The 19,554-nt window shown below is 38.6% G+C and overlaps 1 protein-coding gene across 3 annotated transcripts in view; it reads right to left on the reverse strand.

Moving 5' to 3' along the window:
- LOC122809736 (capping protein, Arp2/3 and myosin-I linker protein 2-like) overlaps positions 1-19,554 on the reverse strand; it is a 1,549,910-nt gene that overhangs the window by 467,092 nt on the left and 1,063,264 nt on the right. For all 3 annotated transcript variants that reach the window (XM_044081444.1, XM_044081445.1, XM_044081446.1), the window contains exon 16: positions 4,028-4,124. In XM_044081444.1, the coding sequence (XP_043937379.1) occupies positions 4,028-4,124 (97 nt within the window). The remainder of the gene's footprint in view (positions 1-4,027; positions 4,125-19,554) is intronic.

A 19,554-nucleotide genomic window follows, 5' to 3' on the forward strand; every position in this document is an offset into this window, starting at 1 on the left:
TAAAAAGGCACTATGGGGGTGGCAGAGCCCCCAATATCCGGAAGCCCAGGGTGACAGCATGTCATCTCAGGCAGACAGACATTGATCCCCTTAGAATGACACCAGTAATTAAGCCAATTATTAAAGCTGATCATTTTGTCTATGTATTGTGGCATCATTCTTGGTGAGGGTAGGATACTGCTCAGGTCAGGGTCATACCGGCCTGGGCTACATAATCTGAGAGATGGACAATGACTGAGTCATACTTACTGCTGCTGAGGAGACCTGAGTGCTTGTGTTGTTATGTGGCGGATTCTAGCCTGACAGGCAGCGTGTCTGACTATGGAGTCACCTATAACAAGTGTGTCTGGCATTGTGACACTGACTTTGAGAACTATGTGTTGCATGTCTTATGTCTTGAGGTGGCAGTTGCTGCTGGTCTGCTTTGGGAGGCCTCTGTAGTTTTGATTTTTTTTCAGTGCAGTCATGCCTATGTCTATCTGTGTGTTTATGTGTTTGTTTTGCAGTTGTGATAGTTCTATGTGAAACTGGGTTTGTGGTGTGCGTGGTTTCCTTCTCCTCCTGTCTGGTCTTGCCAGTCCTGAGCTGAGAGAGCTCAGCCTCCAGTTTGGCTATATAGTTGCATCTCTCACATGTATTTGTGTACATGAGGCAATTGTAACATTGCCTCAAGATGATTCACCAGCTGAACAGGAGAGGGGCTTAGCAACTGACCCTTCGATGCTAGAAAAAGAAAAAAAGTTTGCTGTGTAACTGAGTCAGAAGGGACCTATAGGGAAATGGGTACAAAGGGATCTAGGCTAATGTAGTACTTTGTTTAGTATATAAGTACTTTACCTATATAAAATGCTTTAGGAGCAAGTGCTGAGCTTTTGAGATAGAGAATAGACTGTTTAGATTGCAAGTAGAGAAGTCCTAAGGGAAAAATTGAAGAGCAGACTTTAACGGAGCCAGAAATAGTTTAACCTTGTTTAACCGGCACGGCCCGATGGTGCTCTATGGGCAACTCCACTAAATCGCAGCGCAAAGCAAAAAGCGCGGGGGCTAGGGGTTGGCAGAAAAGAGCTAGGAATTGACCCAAAATGGCCAATAGACTACAAGTTTCTGGCTGGAACCACTGCTCTAGGGACAAACAGGCTGCTCAGTGCTCCCCACTCCCACTGGTGAACAAAGAAGCTTCCCTTTATCCAAATAAGGATATGGAATAGCACAGGAACCAAGCCAAAGCCCAGAGATCAGCAAACTCTGAAGACTGGATTCTAGTTCAGTAAGGCGGGAAAAACAATATTTTTTTTTTTTTGCAGAAAACAGAGGAAAACAGACAGTAAATGCTATAAATGCTTTTAACGGCTAGCACACTTGAGTGTGTTAGCCTACAGGTAAAATTAAGCAACAAATAACTTTTTAAAAGTGCAAAACAGTTAATCAACACAAAACAGTTTAAATAGAATGCAGAGCTGTATAAACAAAATGCAGTCGCTAAGCAGTAAGTAATCAAAAAGCCAGAAAAATACTTAAATCAGGAAAAAGTCACTCTTTACTCTCTGCTGCTTGTAGAACTCTGCAGGACACCACGAGGAGCTGTGCTGAGTTGAATACAAAGCTAAAGCGGGCTTTATTACAGGGGCTGAAAAGAGCTAGGAATTGACCCAAAATGGCCAATAGACTACAAGTTTCTGGCTGGAACCACTCCTCTAGGGGACAATAAGGCCACTCAGTGCTCCCACTCCCACTGGTGAACAAAGACGCCTTTTATCCAAATAAGGATATGGAATAGCACAGGAACCAAAACAAAGCACAAAGATCAACAAACCCGGAAGACTGGATTACTCTAGTTCAGTAAGGTGGGAAAACGAGATTTTTTTTTTTTTTTTTTTTTTTTTTTTTTTTTTTTTTTTTTTTTTTTTTGAAGAAAGAAAAAACAGACAGTAAATGCTATGTGTTAGCCTACAGGTAAAATTAAGCAACAAATAACTTTTTAAAAGTAAAACAGTTAATCAACACAAAAACAGTTTAAATAGAATGCAGAGCTGTATAAACAGGCGAAAAATGCAGTAGTAAATAATCAAAAGCCAGAAAAAATACTTAAATCAGGAAAAGTCACTCTTTTGCTCTCTGCTGCTTGTAGAACTCTGCAGGACACCACGAGGAGGTGCTGAATTGAATACAAGCGAAAAAAGCGCCTAAAAGCGGCTTTATTACAGGGGCTGAAAAGAGCTAGAATTGACCCAAAATGGCCAATAGACTACAAGTTTCTGGCTGGAACCACTCCTCTAGGGACAAATAGGCTGCTCAGTGCTCCCCACCCCACTGGTGAACTTATCCAAATAAGGATATGGAATAGCACAGGAACCAAAGACAAGCCAGAGATCAGCAAAAACTTTTGAACTGGACTATTCTAGTTCAGTAGGCGGGAAAACAAGATTTTTTTTTTTTTTTTTTTTTTGCAGAAAACAGAGGAAAACAGACAGTAAATGCTATAAATGCTTTTAAGCGGGCTAGCCAGTGTAGTGTTGTGTTAGCCTACTCCTACTCTTAATGCTGGAACTTTTGGTATACCTGAAAGCTTCTGCATTACTAAAAAAAAAAAAAAAAACCTTTCCTTCACACAAGCACATCTAACAGAAAACAGGAATAGTCAGTGACTCATGCATAGGTTGAAAGGTGTATGCTAAGCTAATGACCACTAGGGCCCTTATAAGAGTAGCTATGCAACCCAAATGTGACCCACAAATTGATTTACACAGGGGGTGATTTATTGACTGACTTCGTCCATCACAGACATAGGTGCCAGACCAGGAGTGAATTTCCGATTACCTATCCATTCATCCAAGATGAACTTGAATAGAGTTAGGGAAGATCTCTGCTTCACATGGATAAGGGGTATGTTAGAACGAATGTGAATTCTCTGAGAAACATATCTGTCTCTCCAAAATGCCCTGTTTATGTCGCAAGCAAAACTTAGGTCTGCTGATCTAGTAGTTCTGATGCTGTTTGTTTTGTAGATGTGCAAAAGGTTCATCAAAACAGGGTCCAGGGATGCCTTGTATGCCTGGCAAAGATCACCTCTTAGTAGTCTGTACGATACATAATAAAGGGACTGGGCTTTGAGGCTATCAGAGTAAGACATTTTGTTTACTCCCTGTATTCTTTCTGTAAGGAACCTTTGTGGATGTACCAGTTGCTGCATGTGTCTGGTCAGGTACATACCAAAGGGGGTATTATACTCTATGATGGGCCTGCTGTGTGCCAAGTTCAATGGTACGATGAACTCTGTGGTCCTAGATGCCATGCCCTTACTTATAAGTTGAGCAAGTAGAAGGATTTTCTTACCACCTTGGAAACATGTTGGTTGAAGGCTAGGTTACTGTCTACACAAGTTCCCAGATCCCTGACACATGAATCAACTTTTAAACGTGTTTTATTGGTGACACAGTTTCTTGGGGTGGTTAACTTCCTAAACGTACTATAATGCATTTCTTGGCACAGAGCTTTAAGCCATGGCTTTGGCACAAAGCATTTGCTTGTGGTAGACCTACCTGTACGGTTTTCTTGACTTGTTAGTCCTAACCTTGTCCCTGCCCCATCTGCACATTAATTTAGAAGAACTCCTTTCCTTAACAGTAAAACTACTGAGACAAATTTAGTATGGCTGTAGCTTTAGAGTTTGGGTTTAGCAATCAGGAAAAGGAAATTATTTGTTTCCTTTTTTATCACTTGTTTTCAGAACTGTTTTTGCTCTGGTTAGCTTTTAGCATCAATGTTTATGTAGTTCAGTTCAGTGCTGCATAACCACACACACACACACACACACACACACACACACACACACACACACACACACACACATATATATATATATATATATATATCCTAAATACTTGTCATAGAAGATATATGTAGTTTAAACACCCACACATACGTGTACCTCAGTGTACATAGTTTAATAAGTTTTTGTTAAGCATAAATAAATACACTGATGTCTGAGTTGAAAACACATTTAGTATTACTGAGAATTTAACCTTACTTTGATTTGAAGTTAAAATTCTTCCCCAACGAAATATGCCTTATTGACTTGCTTCGTCCAATTGATATAATCAATGTCACCATATCAGTATCAAAACCTGAAAAAATGAAAATAAAATATGTAGACAAATCCAGCCATGTATAAAGAATTTTAAGTTTTACAATCTACAGTGCATGCACTAACACAGAGCTAGTACCAAATGTTAATTCTCAAATATGTGAGGTCAGACACTCATCACAGATTAATATTTACTGGTGTCGATGTTTGAATCCTACAATCATAGGCATGATCTGGTAAACAAAGCAGGTCAACAGAAAAATAAATAAGTTGGAATATATGCATAATGAAATGGTGGCGCTCAAGGTTTTGGCTATTACATAATTTCCTGAAGGGGTTAGGTAGTACCTGCAAAGAACAGATTTAGCATTCAAGCTTTGGCACTTTTTGTACAACATTTGAACTTCAGGTTAATGTTGTCCTAGTAGAGTAAGTAATAACACCAGCTGCATGAAGAAAGGGTAAGATAGAAATTAAGCACATTTAAGTTTTATTATTTTCCACAGGTCAGTGGTTGAATCAATATTGTGTAACTGTTGATCCAGCAGTACTGGTATATGAGTTATTTGGTAATAATCATAGTTTAAATTCATATTTTTACTCTCCACTAGAATTTCTCGGTGAATAAACACTCAGAAATGACACCTCAGTGTTTCTTTCATATAAAATGCTTCTCTTACATACAGCCTTAAAACATTTTCTCTTATAATGTCATGTTAAATATTACATTCAGTGTCTCACAATGTCAGCCAAGTTAGTTCATATATACTGGCACTTTTGGTTTCACTAATGGCACAAATTATGTTCTTTTTATGTACATGCTTTTTTTAAGGTATTCCTGCAATTTTTTTCTGCAACTACCTCATGCCATTTTTCTTTCAAAACACTGCAGCCTTTAAAAAAAGTCTTGCACATTTAATTTTTTAAATCAATATTTCAGGCTCATTTTGGACACTAATAAATTGCTTTTAATGTTGCCAATTTATTTTTCTTTTCTCTTAGAATAAAATGCTTACCTTCTTCCTTTTATCTATCTATCTAGCTATCTATTCATCCATCCATCCATATTTGTCTGCTATCCATTTTAAAACCACTTCTCCTAGTGATAGTCACAGGGGTAGTAAGCTGAATAAGACAGACAAGAAATATGTTTTATTATCTCTCTCTCTCTGTATATGCAGACATACACATACTCACACACACCTACACACACACACACACACACACACACATATATATATATATATATATATATATATATACATACACATGTATATATGTATGTTTTTTAATAAATCTGATGTAAATCTTTCTCTCTAGGACATACATTTATTGGAGGAAGTAAGGTACATCAAAAATACAGAAGTTATGTATTTACAGATAATTTGTAATGCTTACTCAGCATACACTAATGATTTTACACTGATACCGTCTTTCTCTTTCCAAAGGGCCCCCAGTCCCCCACATCCACACAAGGTCTACCAGCTATCCTTCCACTCCCTAGGAGTAACTGGCATTGCTGGGGCCAGTCAAGAATCTGAAAGGATGTCCTGGGGAGGGGGTTCATCCATCTGTGCTTCTGTTTGTTTTTTTTTTTCTTTTATACGCCCTACCCACTCCCCCTTCCTCACACCCCATGTTCATCGACTATATCTGAGGGCAATTCCCCTCTTTGGACAATGCTTCCCCTTAGGGAGTGTCATTGATGAGTGCCCTCTCACCCAGTATGGGCACATCCATCCTCCCTTGCTGCTCCGTCAGTCAACTGAGTCTCTGACTGAACTCGGGTTGCCTGGTCTGTAGTCACGGCTTTATCCCTCTATGCCACCACAGTGGCTTTACCTTGGTTCTGCAATGAGACAGATGAGCAGACAAACTTCAAATACATGGATCTGCTGAACATGTATTCAGGAGATTGCAGGAGCGACAGAAAATGATATGGGTGCCACGAGCTGTTATGGGAAAGACCTGAAAGGGTCATACAGACACACAAAGAAAGATGAGGATTAATTGACCATCAAATGCAGATGGAGTATATTCTGTTTAATATGGACCTGAAAAAATACTTTTTTACACAGAGAAACTTGCACACCCTAGTGAAAAGACTAAGTGTTCTGTAACCTGTAAATCATTATGAGCTTTATGATGGCACTGGACATCTGGAAGGAGATTGGCAACCTAAAGTGGAAGAAAAAAGCTTGTACATAGATCCTATAGGCATCTCCTTTATTCCCCACCTAAGTGTTGAGTCTCTCAGAAGAAAGTACAGTTGTGTACACCTACCATAAATGTAGATGTTCGAGTGTCTTCACTGTTGCAGTCATGACTGTAGGGTTCTCCCCTGCCGGCAGGCAGCCCCAGGTCGGCCAGAATTCCAAAGTCTGGGTCCGGCTTCGGCTGTTCAACCATGCTCCCTGACGTCAGAGCGCCAGGAGTACAAAGCTGACAGCCGACACCATCTTCTCCAGTTTTTCGTGCCCCAGATGTCAGGAGTCCCAAAATGAAAAAGGCCCCATAACCTTTGCAAATACACCTCTGAAGAATGGTGAAAAAAGGAAATACACAAAAGTAAAAATAAGAGGGGACAGGAGGGAGGGAAACCCAGACTGCAACAGTGAAGACACTCGAACATCTACATTTATGGTAGGTGTACACAACTGTACTATGTTCATCGTGTTTCACTGTTGCAGTCATGACTGTAGGGTAGAATCCCAAAGCTGAAAGAAAGGGAGGTGGTCATAAAGAGGAAGGGGCGGCTAAAAGGCCCTGCAAGACTGCAGAGGCAAAGCCTGCCCTAGACTTAGAGTAGAGAGGTAGATTGTAGTGCTTAGAAAATGTATGCACTGAACTCCAAGTTGCAGCTTCCAAAATATCCTTGGTAGGAACTCCCCTGAGGAAGGCCGCAGAAGTGGCAGCAGCTCTGGTGGAATGAGTCCGTATACTCCCTGGGATTTGCTTTCCATGGTGAGAATAACAAAATCTGATTCCATGAGCAATCCATTTAGAAATGGTCTGTTTTGAAATGGCTTTACCTTGGGAACTGGAAGCATAAGAAACAAACAATTGCTCTGATTTTCTGATGTCCTTAGTTCTGTTCAGGTAAAAACGTAGCTGTCTGTGTACATCCAAGGAATGTAAGATCCTTTCCCCTTTATTTTGAGGAGTGGGGAAAAAGGTTGGCAAGTGTATAGTTTGATTTAAAGCCACTTTTGAAACCACCTTAGGCATGAAGGTAGGATTAGTCCTCAAAGATACCCTGTCTTGATGAAAAATAATATAAGGTTCCACAGCCATTAGAGCTTGTAACTCTGAAACTCTCCTGGCAGAGGTTAGGACTAACAAGATGGCTGTCTTCCAAGATAAAAACTTGATGTCAGAAGAAGGAGCAGGCTCAAAAGGAGGCAAGGTTAGTTTTTCCAAAACATAGTTGAGATCCCAAGCAGGAATAGGAGGAGATCTAGGAGGTCTTAAGTTCTTAGCTCCTCTGAGAAACTGTCGCATGAGCTGGTGGGAAAAGATGGGAGGGTCTGTGTTATAATGAGCAGAAATAGCAGAGGCATGTATTTTAATGGAAGAGAAAGAGAGACCCTTATGTAAGAGATCTGTCAAGTAAAGTAAAATTAAAGTAATGTTGGGAAGAAGAGGATCAGAATCCTGAGCCTGCATCCAGGAACAAAATCTTTTCCATTTTCCTGCATAAGATTTTCTAGTGCTAGGATGTCTGGCTTCTAATATGACATCCATAACCTGCTTGGGCAGTAAAGAAGAAATTAAAGGCCCTGGATTAACCAGGCCGCCAGACTGAGAGTTCTGACATGAGAGTGTAGAACCTGACCCTGATGTTGAGACAGAAGGTTCGGAGACTGAGGTAAAACCCAAGGGGGCTCCAGGCATAGGTTTTTTAGAGTTGGATACCAAAACTGCCGAGGCCAATTTGGAGCCAGCAAGATGATCATCTTGGACTTGTCCTGTTTTATCTTCAATAAAACCCGTGGAAGAAGAGGGAGAGGCAGAAAGGCATATCCCGAGAGGTTCCTCCAACTGAATGACAGGGCGTCCACTCTCCAAGCGTCTGTGTGGAAAATCCTGGTGCAAAAAGTCTGTAGCTGATGATTGAGATGGGATGCGAAGAGGTCTATATGAGGATATCCCCAGACTGCTGTTATCATCTTGAATATTTTGGTGTCCAGCATCCACTCGTGTGGATCCGAAAGATGTCTGCTCAGACTGCCTGCCAGGAAGTTTTGTTTCCCTGGTAGAAACTGAGCTTGAAGATCCAGATTGCAAGATAGAGCTGTGTCCCATAGCTCCATGGCTAGTCTGCAAAGGGGGTAGGAATGAGATCCCCCTTGCTTGTTTATGTACCACATAACTGTGGTGTTGTCTGTCCGTATTAACAGTTGTCCTGGTTGTAAAAGATTCCTGAAGGCCAATAGAGCTTTCTGAATGGCTAACATTTCCTTTAAATTGATATGCAGGTGCTTCTGATCCTTTGTCCAAAGGCCCTGCAAACAATTGCCCTGAAAATGGGCTCCCCAAGCATAATCCGAGGTGTCCGTGGTTAGAATCTGAGAGGCAGGAGGCAGACAGAAGGGCTTCCCTTTGTTTAGAGCACATGCCCTGGACCACCAAAGAAATTCCTTTTGAAGGCAAGGAAGAATGGAGATCAGTATGTCTAAACTGTGGCAATGCTGAGACCATACACTTTTTAGGTACCACTGTATTTTCCTCATGTGTAGTCTTGCATATGGCACGAGAAGGATGCAGGAGGCCATGTAACCCAAAGCCTGCAGGAATTTCCTTGCAGATAGATGAGTTAAAGTTGCCAAAGTTCTGAAAGTTGAAGCCAGCTGTAACTGTTTTTCAGATGTCAGAAATGCCATCTGGGTTGTGGTGTTTAGAAGTGCACCCAGAAAAGTTATCTGTTGCGATGGTGTCAAATTTGACTTTTTTATGTTTACAGAGAATCCCAGGAACTTGAGGAGGTTCTGTACAAATTCTAGATGCTGGAGTAAGACATCCTTGCTGTCTGCCTGAATGAGACAATCATCCAGATAAGGGTAAATTTGAATTCCCTTTAGTCTGCAGTAAGCTACTACTGGAGCCAGGCATTTGGTGAAGACCCTGGGCGCAGTAGATAATCCAAAGGGCAGCGCAGAGAATTGAAAGTGCCTCGATCCGGCTTTGAACCTGAGGTATTTTCTGCGATCCTGCCTGATGGGAATGTGTAAATATGCCTCCTTTAAATCCAAAGTTACCATCCATGCATTCTTGGATAGCACTGGAAGTAGCTGCTGTAGACTAAGCATCTTGAATTTTGGAACCTCTAGAAAGGTGTTCAAGACCGACAGATCCAGAATGGGTCTCCATGAGTTTTGCTTCCTTGGGACTAGAAAGAGCCTTGAATAAAACCCTTTTCCCATCTCTGAAAGAGGAACCAGTTCTATGGCATTCATAGCCAAAAGAGCTTCCACCTGGTTTAAGGTCTCTGTCCATTGATGTTTTGGAAGGTCTGGCCACCCGCTTGGCCTTGGCAAGGTATGAAAATGGAACATGTAACCTCTTAAAACCACATCCAAAACCCATTTGTCTTGGGTTATTTGAGTCCAATTTTGATAAAAAAGAGAGAGGCTTCCAGGGAAGAAGTTCCTGTAGCCCCACAGAAGGAGTCATTGAGTTTGTTTCCTTTGAGACTGTGACCTGTCTTCTCCTCCCCTAGGGGTGGAAGCAGTCCACTGTCTTGATCTATAAGCAGCTTGTGATTGAGGCCTCCCTCTGGAACGTCTGTATCTACCCCTCTGAGGCCTGTCTGAAGTGGGAAAGGACCAATTTTTTGAAGGCCAACTCCTGCTAAATCTAGGAGGCTGTACTTGTAAGAAATCTTTAACTGTTTGCATTGATTTCGCCTTATCCTCCATCTTTTTAATCACCTCTTCAGCTTTCGATCCAAACAAAACATTAGGCTGAACAGGGGCATCCAATAATTTTGCCTTTACCTGTTCAGGCAAATTTTGTTCCTTTAGCCATGCATGCCTCCTAATGACTGTGCCAGAGGCCGCAGCCCTACAAGAAGCCTCCAAGGCATCAAATCCACAGTGTAAACCATGCTTCCCAACTTGTTCAGTGGCATGTAATAAGTCATGTAATTCTTTATCCTCTGCACAGGCAGAAATGGAAGTAAGCTTTTGTTTTAAGACAGACAATAAAAATTGCTGGTATTTAAACATATGAAACTGACAGTTTAAAGCCCTAATGGACAAAGTGGCAGAAGTGTACACCTTTTTGCCCCATCTATCTAAGGATCAAGAATCCTTTTCAGTAGAGTAGGATTTTTGGCAGAAGCGGCTTTAGCTCCCTTAGGGCCCTGAGAAATGGTTTCAGGGTCAGCAGAAGGGTTCTTGTATAAAAACTGATGGGAATCAGGAACCCTGTAATATCTATCAGGCTTCACAGGAGCAGGAGGAAAAGAGTCAGGGGTTAAGTTAGCCTCCGAAAAGGCATCATCCACAATATCCAAAACAGGAGGAATAGCCAGGGGTCTATGTTGGGGAAGAAGAAGAAATTCCCTCAGCCTTTTCTTGGATTCCGAATACTCCTGTCCTTCCCAGTGGAAATGTTCCCTCATTTCATGCAAAGTTTCCCCAAAAGAGAAATCCTCAGGGGGAGAAGCTGAAGGAATGGATTCTTCAGCATCAGAATCCTCATAAGGAGGGAAAGAATATTCCTGATCAGAAGAAGAAACTGAGGAAGCAGAAGCCTGATCAGAGGAATCATAAGAAACATCCTGCCTTGGCCTTTTGTCTGGAGGGGGATGAGAACCCCTAATCATAGTAAGTAAATCCTCCACCATCTTGAGTAACTGTTTCTGTGACTTGGGAGCTGGTTCAGAAGAGGCCTGTGTAGAAGTCTTTGATTTTGAAGGAGTCTTTACCTTTACCTTTGGCTTTGCCTTTATTAGTAGCTGAGTAGGCCTGAAAACCCCTTCGGAAACCAGTACCTGCACAGCATCTCTGGACCCATCCAAAGGAGCATTGTCCGAAGGTCCTGCAACAGAAATATTTAAAGGCCTGGTTGGCTCCTCATGAGAGTCCGTTTCGGCCGTCGGTTCTGAAATGGCCGAAGACAGGGGCTGCAAAAGCACCTCACTGACGACGGCCGAACCTGAAGCTGGCTCCGCTTGTGCGCTATCATCCGATTTGGACCTTGGAGGCCTGTCTTTATCCTTGCGATGTTTATGAACTCCGGTAGCCGGGATCGTATCCGATGACATTTTGTAGTTAAAGCGCCTACCGAAGTAATGAAAAGCAAAATCGTACCTTCTCTTAATTGTACGTTGATTGAATCTAGCACAAAACCGACAACTAGCTACGTCGTGGTCAGGGCCCAAGCAAGGAATACAGTAAGAATGAAAATCCTTATGAGGTATTTGCTTCCAACATGAAATACAATTATTAACTTTTTCTGACATCGGAGTGGAGCAAGAAAAAAGTTTCCCCAATGGGGTACTTAGCTTTGAGTGGAGAAGAAAGTCTTCGGACCGAAGAATATCAGTAAAATTCATCAGGAGTCCACCGACCGGCAAATGCGAACTGCTATCACTGCACGGCAAGAAAGACTGGAGAAGATGGCGTCGGCTGTCAGCTTTGTACTCCTGGCGCTCTGACGTCAGGGAGCATGGTTGAACAACCGACGCCGGACCCAGACTTTGGGATTCTGGCCGACCTGGGGCTGCCTGCCGGCAGGGGAGAACCCTACAGTCATGACTGCAACAGTGAAACATGATGAACATCTACAGAATCAGTACACAGTACCTATATCAAGTAGCACACCCACATATTCAGGAAGGCCAAAAATATCATACAACTATTAAGTACATATGCAAGAGCAAAAGACAAGGGCTTTCCCTTCTTTAATTCACATTGAGGCAACTTTCTCATCTACTAACACAATCATCAATATTATGGCACCCAGATTGGGGGTTGTGAGTACCCCACATCTATCTAGGGCATCTCCGAGGGGTAACTCCACATTAAGAAAAATACAAGACCTCTTGTTATTTTAAGACAAAGCCGCTCACTACTGAGATGCCTGGTTTCATAATCGATGCATATGGAAATGATAATATTTAGCTGGTACTTTTCAACCTGATATACAAGCTGTATTTCCTTCTTCATTTAGAAGGTGACATTCTGTGTCCCAAAACTCTGTTTTAATTGCCAAAGTTTAGCCCAGCTGAATCTGCCCTTTTTGTCCACCATTTGATTGGCATCTTATACAAGCTCTGCCCACACTGTAGCTTCAAGCAGGTTTTAAGGTTAGCCTGACCAAGATATATAGATTGTTTAGCCACCAGTACCTCAATACTGAATACCACCACTCGCCTGACGCTAATGTTGGGTCCCAGTACTTCTGTCCATTTGAGGTTCTCAGAGTGTTTAAATGCAATATCATGAGAGTCAGATTCTGGATCTTTCTCTCTGGTCTCTGCTCTTACACCATCATGACAAGGATTATTGTATCTGCAGCATAAAGCTCCAGGCAACACAGCTATTAGGATAACGAGGGCACAAAATTACCTCCATCATAACACAGTCATAATTCTTTTTTTTTTTTCCTTATTAACTGATACTTTGCTATTTCATGTTTAACACCAACATCCATAGATATAATAGAAAAGGAAGCAAATACTTAGCATGAGTTTTAAATGACAATGGTTGTACATTAGTCAACATTGTCAATCATATCCTGAGGAAAGCAAACTGCAGTCTAACTGGGAATACTGTTTTTGATTTCATTAATTCTCTGTTCTTTCACAATCTATCAGAGTTTTACCTCATCTCATTGGTTGTTTACTGGGTCTACAGTAGGCAGTTGCTTTGAGTGTATTAAGAGAGGTAGCACTCTGTTCATCTTTGATACAGTACATAGCCCATTATCTGCTGCAATTGGGGGAGAATGATTCCAAAATAGCATAAGTAACACTTGCTACATGTGTTTAACAGCATACTGCAGAAACTCATTAAGTCCTTCACTAACATGTGAACAGAATGACATATGTAATCCATTGCAAGATTTTAAAACTCTACCACTCTGCACTAAGCCAAATATCACTGCAAAGTGTAATTTGTTAGAAAGCAAAAAAACAACATAACCAGTGTAAGAAATAGAATGAACTTTGAGAAAGTTGATTATGGGTGGTTAAGCTGTGACAAGACAACTTATTCTAGACTTATATGGCCATTTATATGAATACTTACATGAACAGTACATAGCAGTGTAAACAGAAATACATACTAGAGGAAAGAGGGCGGCATTTACAAACACACGAGACAATGCTGTACCTACCCAGCAGGTGGGCTTTAAGAGGGGTGACTACATGGCTGATAACAATACTCATTTAGGATTATTACCCTACCTAGACACTTCCTGATCAAAGTGAGTTCCTACAAACTGCAGAGCAAGTACACGAGAATGCCATGTTATTATATCCACAACCAATGGAGCAGAAGGTCTGAAATAAGCATGAAGGTTTTTAAACATGTTTTATTTAGAAAGTTTTATGTTTTGTATTATATCACAAAAAAAACATAGGATTGTTATAGAAGCTAAAAGGTTTAATAATAAAGTCAGACTCGCTCAATGTCTAGTTTGATTATGATGGAAATAATGCAGCCATCTTTTCAACTTTGGTTTAAAGGAAAGTATTTTCAAGAAGACAAAGTCACTAGGTTGCATCTTAATCTTTTTAAATTTCATGCTGTTAATATGATCTCAAATTAAAATCAGTGTTAAGAAATATCATTCAATTGAGACTATAGATAACAGAACTTTTTGGTAATATGTTAGAACTCTGAGGAAAATCTCTGTTAGAAGAGGAAGACAATAAACTGCTGTTATTTTAAGCAAACTATCCAGCCTCCTTTGTACAATGTCAGTAAAGCATTTAACCCAAGATTATGATTAACATTAAGATATGTTGTTAAATATACTAACGTTTCTAATAGGTACATCCATAATACTATTATTCCACTTCCATTTATCATTAGTATTTTAAGTCTTTTAAAAACTGTAAACTTCTGAAACCATATAGGTTGAAATGAAAACCAAAAAATATGCAAAACATCTGCAACAGTGTTATCTGCATAGATGAAGCCATTTGGTGAATCAGTTTTACCCACAGCAACCAGTTTATGGGACGCTAGTTAGGCATTGTGTAGCAATTGTCCTCTCAATTACATACTGTATTGATCTCCATAAGTAGGGACAACCAGTAGTTCCTGGAATATAATGAATATTTGGTGAATTTAAAACTGAATTATAGAAGGAGAGAATGTTTATTTTAGGATATGCAAATCATGAAAATATTTATTTATTTATTATCCACCACAGTGAGTGGAAAATATGGGAAGAGCAATCCTAATTAACTTCAACTGAAGAGTGGCATTAATTCAGAAGTTCCTTCAGAGGTTGTCAATTAAAATCAATTAAGAGCTTTTCCTTCAGCACTGGATAATCAGAATGCTGCTGAAGAGGTATCTTATTTAATGTTACGTTGGAATTATCTTTCAGAGGTTGACACAACACAAATTCTTAAAATATCCCATTTTGTAACTGAATATCAGAACATCTAATATTAAAAGTCTAATAAAAGAAGAAGGTTTTGGAGCTACACTTAAAAGTTTTATCTAGAAAGGGTAAAAGTTTAGGGTTAATTACCAGGTCAAGAACAACTGATCTAACAGTGGCAATCCCCTACAAAATGGTATAAGGAATAATGGTTAAATGCTGTGGATACTGAGAAGTTACACAATTCTTGAATTCATATAGAAAAGGTGGCAACTAAGGATCTTCAGGGCTACTTTCTCTTTTGGTTTGGACAGACAATTCAAATTTATTTTAAAGTTCTTCTTGCTTCATATGTAAAAATAAATGAGTTTGTTAATGGAAACAAAGCAATCAAGATGTGTGAAATGGAATTATTGAAGAAATAAAATATTCTGTGAAAAAATATTATCCATTAAGCTGCGCCAGTTGCACAGACGGATAAAGTCCTGATGAAGTCCCTGAAAAGCCAAATCTTATTTGCAGTTTGGGCAATTGTCAACTGGAGTAGGGAGTGGAACCTGGCAGGATAATAGGCTCATGGGTGTAAACTAGGCTTATGACCACCAAGGCCTTTATAAGCCTAGCTATGCAATCCAACCCACTTATGGCCCTATATATCATGGGTATTTATTAAGAGGTGGTATATTGAGGAAGTTTCTAGAGGTTATGTGGAAGGGGGTACATTAGTTTGGGCATTACTGTCTGTCTCTGTCTATCAGAAACATGGGGGCCAGACCAAGGGTGAATTTCTGATTTATATCTGGAGTTTTTTCTTATTTTTCTTGTTTTTATTCTCCAAAAACAGTTTACCATAGTGCTGGTCCATTTGTTTGGCATTTTGATTTTCTGATTTCCCAGCTATTGGTGATGACACCACTACTGAACCTGTCATTGCTGGATAGCAGGGATCGTGTCAAAATAATGGGGGTTGGGTACAGGGGAGGAATGAGTATAGCCACCCAAGCAATTGATGGAAGACCTTGTTGCCCACATAAAGAAGCATGCATAAAATGATAAAAGGCATAAGCAGTCTCTACAGAGGTTAAGGAAAAGACTCCTCTCCCAGGGAATGAATGTGCTCAATTCTGATAGGTGGTGGCTCTGTGAACTGCAGTTAGTGGGAAAAAAGCACATAGAAAAATAGTCATCTTTATAAGGGATACCATTGCTTGTAAATTAAATTGAAACTTTTTCAATTCTCCATGTTCTGACTTTTTTACATAAATCGCTTAACTTTGCCTATCATGATTTTATCTGAGTTGAGGTTTATCCAAATAAATGTCCACATGTAGCATTTACATTTCAAACCTTTGTATTTAAGTTTATTAAGCAAAATATTTATGCATTTTATAAGTGGTGAGTTTGAAAAGTGATTTGTAGCTCTCGGTGGAAAATAGGGTCAATTTATCAATATTTAATACACAGTTTTGATTTGCAACTACTTGTAAAGGGCATGGAACAGATGTCAATATTTTCTGGAACTGTAACAAATTATCATCTGCAAACAAAGTGATATTAATGCTGGACTTAATTTAATCCCTATCAAGGAGGAATTATGGATAATGTTATAAAAGAATGATTCAAGAGGGGAAATGAATAAATACAAGACAAGGGACATATATGTCACATAAATGTGGAGATTTTTATAGATGGCAAAATCTTACCATCGAGAGCAATGCAGATGGAGACTGAATCATGCAAGACTTTGACGGCCTATACAAAACTTTGAAAGTGAGTATTTAATACCATAGAAAAGATGTGAATGCAGCTGAATGCCTTACTCTCATCTAATAATAAAACAGGTTGTTAGTCAACTCTGTATGAATTATATTATATGATTAGTTCCATAATGATACTATTGTTGTGAATCTGTCATGACTCCGAAAATCTTAGCTAGAACTATGACATGGACGGCAATTAAATAGAATGTTCTGGCTAGATGTATTCAGTTGATTTTAATATCAAGACTGATTAATGAAATGGGATAATGATTTCTGATTAGCAAAGGATCTAAAGTTTAAGGATATAATTGTATTTGATTCAAATACTTATCATTTATGCCAGTGTATTAAATATAGTTGTATAACTCAAGAAATGCAGCAATTTGTTGTCTGAATCTTTTACAAAAACCTGTGTCGAATCTGTTTAGGCTAGGAGCTTTACCCACATTAAGATGCAAGATTGGTGCGTTAACTTCTTTCAAAGAAAAGTCACAATATACTTTTGAGATAGTTTGTTCAGGAATTACATTTTGACAGAAGGTAGATATATATTGGTTGATGACCACATAATTTATATTTGGGCAAGTAAATTGATACATTTTTTTCATAAAATATTAAAAATACCTGATGACTGTGTATAAATAATTCCATTATTCTTAATCAAAGGAATGTTATTAGATCAATGATTTAATTACAGTAAACTCAACAGAAATTTAGAAGACATTTAAAACACAGTCTAAGCATCATACATATGGATTTGTTGAATAAAACAAGCATGAGCTTCATATTCAGCAGGTGTAAAAACTGTTTCCTTTTGGAGGCAACCTGTATGTCAAGTAAATTCCATGAGGATATTAATTATATTATGACCTCTTGAGCATCATTAATTTGAATTAGTACTGTTTTAGCGATTGATGATACCTTATCAGCTCAATATTTACTAAAAGTATAATTTCAAAAAGAGTGAGTAGAAAAACCTCTAAAAGTAGAAAAAAAATCCCAGTAAGGGCAAACCTCTGCACCCCCTGAAATTATGTATATACCAACTCCATAGTCAGACAGCAGTGGAGAAAAGGGAGAAAACCCTGAAAGTATACTGGTGGCTTGCACACTACAATACATGATGAATTTCACCATGACCTAAAATCTTCCCATTGAAGATGCACAAAACAGAGACAGCAATGACTCATAGATATGCCATTAATATTACTCAAGTCCCTCTTTTATGGACCACTTCAGATACTAATGAAATAATTAGTTACAATTATTCATGTACCAAAAATGTAGATTACACAACCATTATGACCTTGACAGCAAATTTCATATTAGAATCACAGCAGATAACTCTTCCTAAGGACCTAATCCCGAAATATCCCTACACTGTTTAGCTGATCAAGCAAGAACAGTCAGGTATGCTCCAGTCACTCAAAATTGTCAATACATTTGTATGGTAATGGCTGTATATCATAAAATACAAAAACATTGCATAAATATAGGCATGCAGCATTTTTGTAAATATACCAGAACACTTTAATACTGAAGGTCCAGAGATAAAAAAAAACATGGATTTCACATTATTCCCTATAGCTTTTACACCAGAATGTATAGACAGTCTGAACTTTTAAAAAATATTTAGCTTTACAAATATGGGAATTTCATTTTTTGGAATCAAATATTGAGAGCGACTAAATTGTTTAACACTAACTATTTAATATGGAAAACTGGTTTATAGTACAAATCTAGACAGTTCTTAATCTCTAAAGTTGACAAGGTCAGATGTAATTATAAAAGAATATTCACCTATTATTGATTTTCTAAACAATCCTGAAATAAATGGTAAGATAGGGAGAACATATATATATATATATATATATATATATATATATATATGCAAAACATAAAATAAGAACTATACATTTCATATTGAAGATAACTATTGGGATTGTGATCTGCAAATGATTGGCTCAACTCTGACTACAAATACATAAAAAAAGGATTTTAACATCTGAAAAAATACATCTTTATTTTGAAAATTAATGCTTTGGAATGTTTTACATAGATCACTTATCCCTCTACACAGAAATGGAATTATATACAAACATGAAGGTACTAAATGTTGGGGGTATAAATCCTTAATAAAATTAGATTGTTAGAATGTGACTTATTGCAAAGTTGTACAAACTTTTTTTGGGAACAAATCAATGTTTTCTGCAAGCAGAGTGGCTGATAAACTTATATTAACAAAATTGTTGGTGTGTTTAATGGGCCAGTTCTCAGATGTGCACTCAGATCTAAGTTTCTCCTTCTCCAGAACTTATTAACAGTAGTCAGGAAATAACTAAAAATGGAAAATGAAATTATGCCTTTATTTACAGAATTTACAAATACTGTCACTCTTCTATGCCATAAGGAAATGTTGGCTATTAAAATGAAAACAATCAAACTAACCAAATATAATTATTGGATAAAAATGAATTTCTTAACAGAGTAAATATTAATCTCTGTTCTATGATCAGTTTATGGTTGTTTAATGAATTTTAGTAATGTACATAGCAATATTTATTACAGACACTTGTGTAAACAGTTATTTGTTATAGCATGCTAATGTGTTTGCCCATTGTATGTAAAATGTCAATAAAAATATTTAAAGAAATGTTACTTGGACAACAAAAATAGGTATAACTTCAAGAAAATATTGGTACTAGGCAATTCAACCATCCATTGAGTGAAAGCTTATTTAATTGTGGCTATCAAGGAAAAGCTTGTGGTCTCCACTCTTCTAGAGATCAAAATGAAATATGCAGTAAAACATCCATTTATCTACCCCTCAATATGTTAGGTTTCATGAAACTGTGCTGCACTACTGCATTAATGTTGCCATGACAGCAGCATTTTGTCAGGCTGAAAGCTCATGAGACAATTGTGATCACATTCATGATCATACTGTGACACCACAGAAAAAGTATAAAATAGTATCTATAACTTTGTCATGTTGCTACCTTTAAAAGTTAAGCTACGGTGCAACCAGAGATGCATTTTTTTTTTAATTTTTAGTTAATGCAGCCACAGCTGGCAGCTTGCAAAGTGCCATATAAATATTTCAGACATGGACAATAATACTCTTTTAACCTGCCAATATTCCAA

The sequence above is a fragment of the Protopterus annectens genome, chromosome 8.part0 (genome assembly GCF_019279795.1).
Source record: "Protopterus annectens isolate FY-2018-M chromosome 8.part0, PAN1.0, whole genome shotgun sequence".
Taxonomy (NCBI): domain Eukaryota; kingdom Metazoa; phylum Chordata; order Ceratodontiformes; family Protopteridae; genus Protopterus; species Protopterus annectens.